General features: G+C 50.2%; 1 protein-coding gene across 1 annotated transcript; it reads right to left on the minus strand.

The window, feature by feature from the left end:
- Positions 1-9,457: 9,457 nt before the first annotated feature.
- Hspb1 (heat shock protein family B (small) member 1) lies at positions 9,458-11,022 on the minus strand. The gene is made up of 3 exons (XM_051161297.1): positions 10,602-11,022; positions 9,897-9,960; positions 9,458-9,765 (listed from the first exon to the last, which is right to left on the minus strand). Exons 1-3 carry the CDS (start codon positions 10,975-10,977, stop codon positions 9,576-9,578), a joined length of 630 nt encoding a protein of 209 aa, XP_051017254.1. The 5' UTR covers positions 10,978-11,022; the 3' UTR covers positions 9,458-9,575.
- Between the last annotated feature and the right edge of the window lie 1,414 nt (positions 11,023-12,436).

Raw genomic sequence — 12,436 nt, forward strand, 5'->3', positions numbered from 1 at the left:
AGGCTCACCAGGAGGAAAAGGTGAAAAAAACTCAAGGCCAAAGACTTGCTAGCTCAAAGCCCAAAAATCCCCAAAAGCCAAAGGCTGAGGAGCTGAAAAGCTCAGAAACTAAAAGCTTGTTTTAGTACACCCTGTCTTAAATACTCAACTCAAAGTCCCTCCTACTTTTTAATTCCTGCTGTCAGATGGTTTCTCACTCCACCTCTTGACCTAGGCTAACTTTATTAAATCTTGTGTACAGAAAGCTCTTGGATTGCGGGGCATTGGTGGCACATGCTTTTAATCCCAGTACTCAGGAGGCAGAGGCAGGCGGATCGCTGTGAGTTCCAGGCCAGCCTGGTCTACAAAGTGAGCCCAGGACAGCTAAGGCTACACAGAGAAACCCTGTCTCGAAAAATCAAAAAAAAAAATAAAATAAAAAATAAATTAATAATAATAACAACAACAACAACAACAACAACAACAATAATAATAATAATAATAATAATAATAATAATAATAATAATAATAATAATAATAATAATAATAATGTGTATTGGGGCTCAACCACACCAAACAAAAGAAAAGACAGGTTTTTACAGTTCACAATCTCAGGGATCACAATGGAATAAAATATCCTGCAACACTTCCATGATGCCCTTTTTGAGTTCTTTGCTTCACCCTGCCCCATCAAGAGCATGGACTTGGCCAGCAGGTGGGTGCTGGGCCCAGAGGAGATAGATGCCAGCTTGGAGGGCAAACATTACCACTGGGAGAGGCACAGAAAATGGGAAAGGCACAGAAAAGTATGGGACCACGGATCAGCCAGGGACTGAGGATGACCTGGGTGCCCTGTGGATCCCTGGGAGACCCAGAGCCAGAGATGTCTGAGCGACAGTCACAGGAACACGAAGCCACAAGGATGCTAGGCCTGCCACCCTTGGCCGCGGACCTGAGGGTACTGTATTAGTTACTTCTGTGTCACTGTGACAAAAACTTGAAGAAAATAATTTAAGGAAGAAAGGATGATTTAAATTCATGGTTTCTGAAAGTTGTGGCCCGCCCTAGGCAGGAAGGTGTGCTTGTGGGGGGGGTGGGGGGGGGGTGGTAGCTGCGCTTCACGTGACGCCAGACCAAGGAGAAGAGAGTGTAGGGACAGAGCTAAGAAGGGGTTGTAACCTTCAAAGGCCTGCCTGGAAGGGATGTAGGTCCACCAGTTAGGTTCTCCTTCTTAAGGTCTCCAAGATCTTCAAAACAGCTTCACAACAAGCCTGTGACCCCAGCATTCAAGAGGTAGAGACGGAAATATCTGGACTCATAGTCCATCCTCTGCAGCGCACTGAATTTAAAGCCATTATGTGGTTGCTGGGAACTGAACTCAGGACCTCTGGAAGAGCAGCCAGTGCTTTTTTATTTTTATTTTATTTTATTTTATTTTTTTGAGACAGGGTTTCTCTGTAGCCTTGGCTGGGCTGGACTCAGTTTGTAGACCAGGCTGGCCTCGAACTTACAGCGATCAAACTGCCTTTGCCTCCCAAGTGCTGAGATTAAAGGCATGCACCATTGCACTGGCCACCTGTTCTAAGAAACTTAAAAAAAAAAAAAAAAGCAGGTCTAACTACCCAGAAGTCTTCCTCTCAGTTAGATTTGTAACAAAAAGTAATATGAATGGAGCTAGTGTTTCTTTAAAGTTGGAAAATAATTTTATTTGTCCTAGGAAGTCTCCAGAGTCCTCTCAGAACTGGAACTGCCTCTTGGTGCCAGCAACCTTGGTGACCTTGAGCACACTGAAGGGAACAGTCTTGCTCAGGGGACTGCACTCTCTCACGGTGACAAGGTCACCAATCTGTACATCCCTGAAGCATGAGCTTGTGGCGCGCCTCACATCGATTGTGCTTTGGCCATAGTGGAGACAGTCTGAGTGGATGACAAGGCTCCTCTGCGTCTTCATCTTGGTCACTTCAGCAGGCCAGGATCCGACCTCAGACAGAGAGACGTCACCAGTGAAGGGGCACTTCCTGTCTGTGTAGGTGCCCTTGATGGTCTCCTTAGGGCCTGAATTGATATTTTCCTTGCAGGTGTCTCTCAGCAGGACCCGTTTTTGTTGTGGTGGTTGTTGTTTTCCGAAACAGGGCTTCTCTGTGTAGCCTTGGCTGTCCTGGACTCACTTTGTACACCAGGCTGGCCTCGAACTCACAGCGATCCGCCTGCCCCTTCTCACGCCCGGCCCCAGAACCCAGTTCTTAATTTTGGAAGATTGTGGGTTGCTTTGGGGAAGCACACTCAGTCTAAATGTCCGCCATCTTTCCGGCAGCCTGAGAGAAAAGGGAGGAAATGTTCCTAACGCAGTGTTGGACCCAAGATCTGGCAAAGTGGCAAGGTGTCAGAATTCGCACAGCATCAAGGTTATCCTGTAAGAGCCTCAAAGCCCCACCCCCAGCCTCGGGAAGGGCAGGGGAACAGCACTTCATCACCCCTCCCCCATCCAAGCTAAGCCTCCATCTCCGCTGTAGCACGCTTTCCGTTTTCCCGGTGACATAGTGCCTTGTGGGAGCTGAAAGGGCCAGAATGGAAGCTGCCGACCAAAGAGTGTGTTGTAAGATGCTCTGTATGTGAGACCAATTCTTCTTCTGCATTTGAAAAACCTAAGCTGAGCCATGTAAAAATATCTTAAAGAATATATCCGCACGCCTTTAATCCCAGCACTCGGGAGGCAGAGGCAAGCGGATCGCTGTGAGTTCGAGGTCAGCCTTTTCTACAAAGTGAGTCCAGGATGGCCAAGGCTATACAGAGAAACCCTGTCTCGAAAAACTACCAAAACCAAAACCAAAAAAAAAAAAAAAAAAAAAAAAAAAAAAAAAGAATATATCTAATTAGCCAGGCGTGACGGCACACACCTTTAATCCCAGCACTCAGGGAGGCAGAGCAGGAGGATCTCTGTCAGTTCGAAGCCAGCCTGGACTATAGAGCTAGTAGTTTCAGGATAGCCAAGGCTACACAGAGAAACCCTGTCTTTAAAAAACAAACAAACAAAAACCCAAACAAACAAACAACAACAACAAAAGGGAAAGAAAAGAAAAAGAAAAACCAAACCAAACTAAACCAAATCAACAAAACACACACACACACACACACACACACACACACACACACACACACACACACACACACACACACGGGGTGGGGTGGGGGGCTGGAGAGACGTTTAAGAATGCTTGTTGCAGCCAGGCAGATGGTTATGGCACATGTCTTTAATCCCAGCGCTTGAGAGACAGAGGCCAGCAGCTCTCTGAGTTTGAGGCCAGCCTGGTCTACAGGATATCCTGGTTCCAGGACAGCCAGGGCAACACAGAGAAACCTTGTCATTGAAAAAGAAAAAAAGAAAAAAGAAAGGTGCTTGTTACTCTTCTAGAGGACCTGGGTTTGACTCTCAGCATCCACAGCCCACAGACATCTCTAGCTCCAAGTTCCAAGCGACCCAGTGCTCTCCTCTGGCCTCAGAGGCACTGTTATGCCCACATTGTGAGAGACTCCCCAAACAGACCACCCAAGGGCCGAGTCCAAATGCAATCATGAAGGAGAGATAAACCTGTTTTTTAGGATTCCAAGTGTGGGATCGGAAGGCTCTCGTGAGAGAACAGGTGAGGTTAATCCACTAGACGAGCAACCACCTCTGCAGGAGCTTAATTGTTGCCAGCTGAAAAGATCCTGCGGGCAGACTCTGGGAGGAGATCTATAAATGAGCCCAGAACTGGAGGTGGGGCTTTTTGGAGACTTGGGATTGATTTGGCTGTTCGTTGCTGCACTTCAAGATGCTCCTAGAGAGACCCCCTTGAGGGAAGGCTTCGGGGCTCTGGCTCCTGCTGAGGTTCTGGGTTCTGGTTACCCAGGTTCCAGTAGAAGAAATCCTGCGGCTCATGCCCGGAGAATCGTTCCTCAGAACGGATATCCGTAAGGTTTTGTTATTGTGTCCATTAATCCTCATTTCCTATTGTTTTGGTTAGTCGGGTTATAAGTGACGTATGCTCGGTCATTAAGTTGTTAATAAAATACATTGTTTAGCCAGGCGTGGTGGCGCGCGCCTTTAATCCCAGCACTCGGGAGACAGAGGCAGGCGGATCGCTGTGAGTTTGAGGCCAGCCTGGTCTACAAAGTGAGTCCAGGATGGCCAAGGCTACACAGAGAAACCCTGTCTCGAAAAACCAAAAAAAAAAAAAAAAAAAAAAAAAACATTGTTTAAGAAAATTGAGCCCACACAATCACAAGGCTGGAGCCCGGGCCACACCTCCTATGCGCTGACATAGCATATGCAGGGAAATGGCCCCAAGTCTCAATTGAGAAAGGTTTTTATAGGTTTTAGATAAAGAAATGGGTTTTGCAGTGTATGATTGAGTGACATTTGGGCAGAAAAGCTACAAGCAGGAAGTCACAAGCCTTGGTGTTTCGTGGTTGGGTAATAGATGTAGGGGCAAGTTGACCTATAGAAAAGATTGGTTGAAGCAGACATGGGGGCGTTAGGAACTTTGGCCTGGCTTCTCCTAATTGGCTGTTGCTATGTGCCAGACCACCTGCTGGTCAGCTTGACCAGCAGAGAGTATATTTGGACTTTCCCAAAGTGATCAGATTGTGTTGCTAGGGGAATTTTTCTGTTTAGATTGCTTTGTGGCTGGGTATGGTGGCATAAGCCTTTAATCCCAGCACTCGGGAGGCAGAGGCAGGTGGATCGCTGTGAGTTCGAGGCCAGCTTGGTCTACAAAGTAAATTCAGGACAGCCAAAGCTACTCTGCCTGGAAAAACAACAACAAATACTGATAATATTAATACTAATAAATAAATAAATAAAGTAGACTACTTTGTGGTTTTGTCCTGGAATCTGGGTTTAGCCCTTGGCCAGGTTTAACACAAAATGGAGTTTCTTTTTCAAAATGGGGTTTGTCTGGTCCTTGCAGCACCAGGCATACACGTGGTGACAGACATACATGCAGGCTTAGTTAAGTATCTGTGACACCTAGACACACAAAATAAACATATATACATATAATTATATATCTGTATATATCTGCATTCTGCCTTTCAAACTGTGGAGCCTGTTCCTCTTGCGTTCCCCTGGCTTTGAACCTGTGCCGATCTGTCTTCCTATCTCTGTAAGCACCCTCCAGCAAGTGTGTCACTTCTTGGAGACTTTCTGTACCCAGTTGTTTCTCTCTGTGTACCCTGTTGTTAGGTGGGAGTGACCGTACCTCTCAGCAGAGTTAATCTGAGGAGACAGTCCAGGGGCACCTCAGGGCAGCCTTGCTATGGCCACCTCTGATGCAGTCATCCCCTCTGCAAGCCAGGACATCCTTAGTGCCAGCCACAAGACAGCTGGCCCACTGATCCAGGCTGGGACCCAGCCGATCTGATTCTCCAGCCTCTGTCAAGGGCATGTGGAGTCAACAACCGTCAAAGCGATGTCTTACACAAAGCGAGGGTGCCTAGGATCTCGAAATGGGCCTGAACGGAACAGCCCTGGCCAGTGAGTGGAAGTGTAGGAAGGCGGGGCAGAGCCCCGACTGACAGGCTCAGACTGGTACTGCCAGCTGGACCAGGAAGATTCTGCCAGGACCTGCCCCGGCTTCATGCCTGCTCCAGGTGTTCTGGTCCAGGGGCTGCCCCCGGGGGAGGTGCTAACATTGTCAAGAAGCTGAGAGAGTGGGGGAGTTGGTGGTGGCAGGGGACAGGGTGTGTCAGATGGGTTCCTGTGGGAAGCTGCTCCTCCCAGGACCCTGGGAAAGCAGGGCTGTGGGGTTAGGAAAGAATGTGGCAGGGTATGTGTCTTGCTTGCTACAAGCCCGGGGCCCTGGGACCTTATAAGTAAAACTGTTGAGCTCCTTGGATTTGGATTAAGGCTTTTCCCCCTTCTATTTGTGTGTATACGTGTGCATACGTGTGCATACGTGTGTGTGTGTGTGTGTGTGTATGTATGTATGCATGTGTGTGTGTGTGTATGTATGCATGGGTGTGTGTGGGTATATGTGTGGGTGCATAGGTGTAAGTGCGTGCGGGCACATGTGTGTGCGCGAGCGTGCACGCATGTGTGTGGTGCACATTTGAGGGCGCTTGAACATGTTGGTGTGGATGCATGCAGTTGGGTGCGTATGTGGAGGCTTGAGGTTGAAGCTGGGACTTCTCAGCTCCTCTTGTACTGTATTAATTGAGCCACGGCCTGATCAAAGCAGAGCTCTGGGTGTGGCGGGTCTCCCTGCCTTCATCTTCCCAGGCTGGGATTACAGGTGAGCTCAGGCATCCGTGTGGATTCCAGAGAGCTGAACTCTGGTCCTCATGTTTGCCGGGCAAGTGTTTAACCACTCAGCCAATCCCCACTGGCCGTCATTTTCCCCAGGATTGATGGTTGTGAGCCACATTGTGGTTGCTGGGACTTGAACTCAGGACCTCTGGAATAGCAGACAGTGCTCTTAACCACCGACCCATCTCTCCAGCCTGAGACAGAGTCTTGTATAGCTCAAGATGAACACATTTTGTGGCAGAAGCTGGCATTGAACTCTTGAACCTCCTACCCGGGATGGCAGTGCTGATATTACAGACACACATTATTTATTTATTTATTTTTTTGGTTTTTCGAGACAGGGTTTCTCTGTGTAGCCTTGGCTGTCCTGGACTCGCTTTGTAGACCAGGCTGGCCTCGAACTCACAGCGATCCGCCTGCTTCTGCCTCCCGAGTGCTGGGATTAAAGGCGTGCGCCACCACGCCCAGCTCCAGACACACATTATTATACCCACCTTATAAGTTGTCCTAAGGATGGAACTGGGGTTCCACGAATGCTTGGCAGGCATACTCTCAACCAACCGACCTACATATTAGAGCCAGTTTGGCTTTTTTCTTATTTTTTTTGTTCATTTACTTTGTGTACTCCTGTATGTGTACGGACACCAGGGTGGGTGTGCCATGGTGGGCATGCCAGAGTCACCAGGGTGGGTGTGCCATGGTGGGCATGCCAGAGTCACCAGGGTGGGTGTGCCATGGTGGGCATGCCAGAGTCAGAGGTCAGTTTTTGGGAGTGTTGGGGATCGAGGTATGACAACAGTGCCTTTACCTGCTAAACCATCGTGCCAGCTGTGGTTGGACTTTTTGGAGACAGGTCTCAGGCTAGACTGGAGTATTAAACATCCTCCCGCTTCTAACTCCTGAGTACGGCCACACTTGAATGCATCCCTGGAATTCTTTCTTTCTTTCTTTCTTTTTCTTTTTTCTCTTTTCTTTCTTTCTTTCTTTCTTTCTTTCTTTCTTTCTTTCTTTCTTTCTTTCCAAGACAGGGTTTCTCTGTGTAGCCTTGGCCGTCCTGGACCCGCTTTGTAGAGCAGGCTGGCCTCGAACTCACAATGATCCACCTGCCTCTGCCTCCCAAGTGCTGGGATTATAGGCATGTGCCACGACGCCCGGCTCTTTCTTTCTTTCTTCTTATTTTATTTATTTATTTATTTATTTTACAAATTCCATGTATATGGGATGTGTGTACAGGAGTGTGGGAGTGGCTTCGGAGGCCAGAGGCAGGCATTTCCCTGGAGTTGGAGATTCTGAGCCACCTGATATGGTTGCTGAGAAATCAACTCAGATCCTCTGAAAGAGCAGTCTGTGCTCCTAACCACTGGGCCACCCCACCAGTCCCAGTTCCTCAGATGCTGTGGAGTTGGACTCCAAAGCCCCATAGGGCCCCACAGATCCCTCCCTGGGCCTCCTAGAGGATGATGGATGCATAGAACAAAGCAAGCAAGGGTGGAGCTATAGCTTGTGTAACTGTTCTAAGCGAGGCTAGTCAAGGCAAGCTCCCCAGAGCAGGCGGAGGCCAGGATCACTGTCAGTCTTGACCGAGACGTCAACCCGGATCCTCATTCTCTGCCCAGAGCTGAGAGCCCAGGTCCCATTCTGTAGGTGTCTGCGGGGGAGGATGTAGGGTTGACTAGGCCCACACTTCAGGAAGCTGCCTGGAATTACCACACCTCCTGTACCTTCTGTCTGATCCTCCTCCACACTTGGCCACTGGAGGCTTTCTTTCTTTCTTTCTTTCTTTCTTTCTTTCTTTCTTTTGTTTCTCAAGACAGGGCATCTCTGTGTAGCCTTGGCTGTCCTGGACTGGCTTTGCAGACCAGGCTGGTCTCAAACTCACATTAATCCGCCTGCCTCTGACTCCCTGAGAGTTGGGATTACAGGCATGCGCTACAGGGGCCTGGCTCAAGATTGTTGCTTTTAATAGTATTTGTTTATTTGTTCATTTTATTGTTGTTGTATTGACAGAGTCTCAAAACAGGCTGGTTTTGAACTTGCTCTCTAGCCAAGGCTGACTTTGAACTCCTGATCTTCCTGCCTATGCCACCTAAGTGCTGAGATGACAGGTGTGAGCTAGTGTGTATTCTGAGGCTTTCCGGCACCAGATGTTCAAAGTGAGGGCATGACCACCGCAAGGTACCACTGAGGGAAGTTTGGTTTTTTTGTTTTTGTTTTTTTGGTTTTTGTTTTTTTGTAAATGGAGGAGTGTACAGGCCAAAGGCAGCCGGAAGAGTCCAGAGGAAAGAGAGAAAGTACTAGATTGACAAGGCAAGCAGATTGGGCCTGGCTGTTTGGGGTTGGGGGTGGGGCAAGAGAGGAAAACAGAGAGTGTGGGCAAAGGAGGCCTTGAGGGGAAGAGAAGAGAGGATTAAAGCGCGCAGAGCCGAAATAGTAGGGTTATAAGGGAATGAGAAGGTAAGGTGAAAAGAGCCAAAAGTTTAAAAAAAAAAAAAAGCCAAAAGTACTTGCAATACCGAGGGCCGCGCACTTTGATATGCTAATAGGGACCACAGCCTCTGAGGAAATTGCTTCTTTTTTTAACAGAAGGGAAGAATGCCAGAATATGGGCGCGAGCTTCCTTTAGACCTGACAAGTAGTAGGTCCGGCTGGCGCTTTCTCAATTTGCTTTTAAGAGAGTTGCCATGCGTCCCAAGCTGGCCTCAAACTGACGGGGGAGCCAAGGATAACCTCGAACTCCTGTCTCATCCTCCACTTCTGTGCTGGCCTTACAAGTGTGCGCCACCACTTACAATTCATTTGATGCGTTTCTTCAGTGCGTCGTGCATGCTATACAACGACTCTACTTTTATTTATTTATTTATTTATTTATTTATTTTTTTGAGACAGTGTCTATGTGGCCCGGGCCACTCCGGGAATCCATTCTGTAGCTCAGGCTGGCAGCAAATTCGCCATGCTCCTGCATCCGCTTCTGGGTGCTGGAATCACTGGCATGCACCATGATGGCCAGCCTGGAAAATTTTTAATCTCCAGGTTACCAGCCCCACCCCATCCTTCCTAGGGGAACGTGAGGCTGGACCCAGAAAGAGGCTGAGCCAGAAGGGGGCATTTAGCAAGACAACAAAGGATGCTCCGATTGAGAGCCTTTATCCCTAGCCCACCATAAACACTGGGGTCTGAGACGGGTGGCGAGCAGTAGCTTCCAAGTTTTATTTGAGAAAAACAGAAAGTACATGTATCAAAAGAGCATACAGGTTGACAGAGAGGGGTGGCCAGTGATGGCTACTGGGGATGGGTAGCAAGCTGAGGGCTTCTACTTGGCACCAGACTGTTCCGACTTCCCAGCTTCGGAGCCTCCAATTTGGGCGCGGGCTTCGAAAGTGACCGGAATGGTAATCTCTGCTGATTGCGTAGCAGCTTTGGGCAGTGGAGCCTCCACGGTAAGTGTGCCCTCAGGGGACAGGGAAGAGGACACCAGGGTGGGGTCCACACCGGGAGGTAGCCTGGACACAGCAGAGAAACAGGACAAGGGTTACAGATCCCTCCTGACCCCGGGGGCCCTCTGCCCTCCTCCCTGGGCCTGCTTCCCACCCCCCCCCCCCCCCACGCCTTCAAGCAAGAAGCTAGAACTCACGTATATTTCCGGGTGAAGCACCGAGAGATGTAGCCATGTTCGTCCTGCCGTTCTTCGTGCTTGCCTGTGGGCGGGGACAGAAGGAGGTCAGAGGCAGCCCTCTGTTGTCCTAGCAGGGCCCACCGTCTGCTAAGGAGTGGCTGGGGCTCCTTAGCAGATGAGATTGTGGTAGGCTCCCTGATAGTCTGGAATCTTAAAACTTTCCAGAAAGTTCGCTTCGGGGATCTGGGATGAGAAGGGTTGCGGGCCCTGGGCTAGGTTCTGACCTAGGCTGGACCCCAGCGTAGGCACACTCAAAGCAGGGCGCAGGCCCCCTCCGCCGCTGCATATAGAGACCCTGGCTGGAGTCCAGTCACTTGCTTATTTGGGAATGAAGTCTTCCAGAAGGCGCTTTGAGACTTTTTTTTTTTTTCGTTCTGTTTCTGTGCTGCGGGTGGAACCCAGGGCCTTCTGCAGGGCAGGCAAAGGCTCTACCCCAAGCTACATCCCCAGCTGTTGGTCCTTATCATCGGAGACAGCAGGGCTCTTAGGAGCAACCGGCAGCCCGCATTTCTGAGCACCCTGAACTCATTTCTAACTTTCCAGGCTCGCATCCCTCTTGCTTTCAACCCTCCATCCACCCTCCACAGCCACCAACTGGCTCGGCTCACCAGCTTCGTCCCTTCTGGGGACAAGGGTGGCGGGGAGGAGGGGGGGACGACTCACCAGTGATCTCCACCACGCCTTCCTTGGTCTTGACGGTGAGCTCCTCGGGAGCGAAGTGGTTTACGTCCAGAGACACGCGCCAACGATCCGCTGTCTGCCGGATCTCCGAGACACCGCTGCTGAGCTGCCGGGTGAGCGCACGGCTGAAGTTGGGCGCGGCCAGGGCCACTGCTGCGGGGCCCTCGGCAGTCGCGGCGGGCAGCGGGCGCAGATAGCCCGGCCAACCAGTGGCGCTGAACCACTGCGACCACTCATCCGGCAACCGGGGCACTCCGAAGGCTTGATCGAAGAGGCGGCTGTGGGCCGGGTACCAGTCCCGGAACGGTTCCCAGCTGGGGCTCCGCAGCAGCGAGAAGGGCACACGGCGTTCAGTCATGTTCTTGGCTGTGCTGGTCAGGGCTGAGGATCAAGAAGTGCCGAACTGGAGCCCTGGCTGGGCTTTTATGAGTGTCCAGCCGGGTATTTTTAGCAGGCGGTGCTTCAGGTCTCTATTAATGGCCATGACAGTGTAGGGGCCGCCCCTCCTCGCTACATTCCTCCCCCTAAACTGACAAAAGTGGACGGGCAGGCGGGGCCAGGAAGGTTCTGGCTCCATCTGGAAACTTCTGTAGTTGAAGAAAACAAATGACTGTAGTAATACCGGTAGCTGGAGCGGTTCCCACAGCTTGGAACGCTGCGGGCTGAAGGGCGGTGGCCTGGGGCCTGTCCCATCTTTCTGTTGAGAATAAACCAGAAGAGGTTAGGCCTTTTGTGTCGCAACTAGGAAGCATGGGAGCCTGGTCCGAACCAGAGAAAGGCCTGTGTGGACACACACACATGGCATGGCACCCCTGAGGAGGTCTCAGGACCATCCACCCTTAAGACCAGCTTTCGCCTCTCATGTTCATCCTGAAGAGCAAAGGCTTGGTGGCAGCAGGCACTTCCGTCCATTGAACATACTTCTGGCCCTGAGACTTTTTTCTTTTTTCTTTTTTCCGAGACAGGGTTTCTCTGTGTTAGCCTTGGCTGTCCTGGACTCACTTGTATACCAGGCTGGCCTCGAACTCACAGCGATCCGCCTGCCTCTGCCTCCCTTGAGTGCTGGGATTAAAGGCGTGCGCCACCATGCCCGGCTGAGACCGTTTTCTTTTCCTCTCTTCTTTCTTTCTTCCTTTCTCTTTCCTTCCTTTTTTTGAGACAGGATTTTCTTTTTTTCAAAATTACTTTTTATTTTTATGTGTATCAGTGTTTTGCCTGTATGTATGTCAGTGTGAGAGTGTCAGATCTTGGAGTGCCATCTGGTGCTGGGATTTGAACCCAGGTCCTATAAGAAGAGCCGTCAGTGCCCATAATGGCCAAGCCATCTCTCCAGCCATGAACCTGCAGCTTGCAAGCTGGCTGGGCAGTAAACCCCTTAGCATCCTCTTGTTTCTGCAGCTGCCCCACCCCTCCAGCCCAGCACTAGATTAGAGGCACAGGCAGCCACACAGCTTTTATTTTTTTTTAAAGACAAGATTTTTCTGTGTGGTCATGGCTGTCCTGGAACTCAGACAGTAGACTTCAAACTCACAGACCTGCCTCCTCCTCCCTGAGAGCTGGGTTTACAGGCGTGTGCCACAGTGCCCTGCATCTAGAAGAGCTAGGATTAAAGACAGGAGCCCTCACACCTGGCCACACTCTGCTTTTAAGTGGATGCTGTGTGTTAGGTACAAAAGAAACTTGGGTCAAAAGGCTCCGGGTGGTGCCTATTAACCCTCCAAAGCGCGGTGGCCCGCGGGCTCCCTCAGCAACACAAATACCAGTCGTGGCTCTTGTCAGCTCTTCTCACCCTGCTCCCTACCCAAACTTGTCCAGTT

The sequence above is a fragment of the Acomys russatus genome, chromosome 19 (genome assembly GCF_903995435.1).
Source record: "Acomys russatus chromosome 19, mAcoRus1.1, whole genome shotgun sequence".
Lineage (NCBI taxonomy): Eukaryota > Metazoa > Chordata > Mammalia > Rodentia > Muridae > Acomys > Acomys russatus.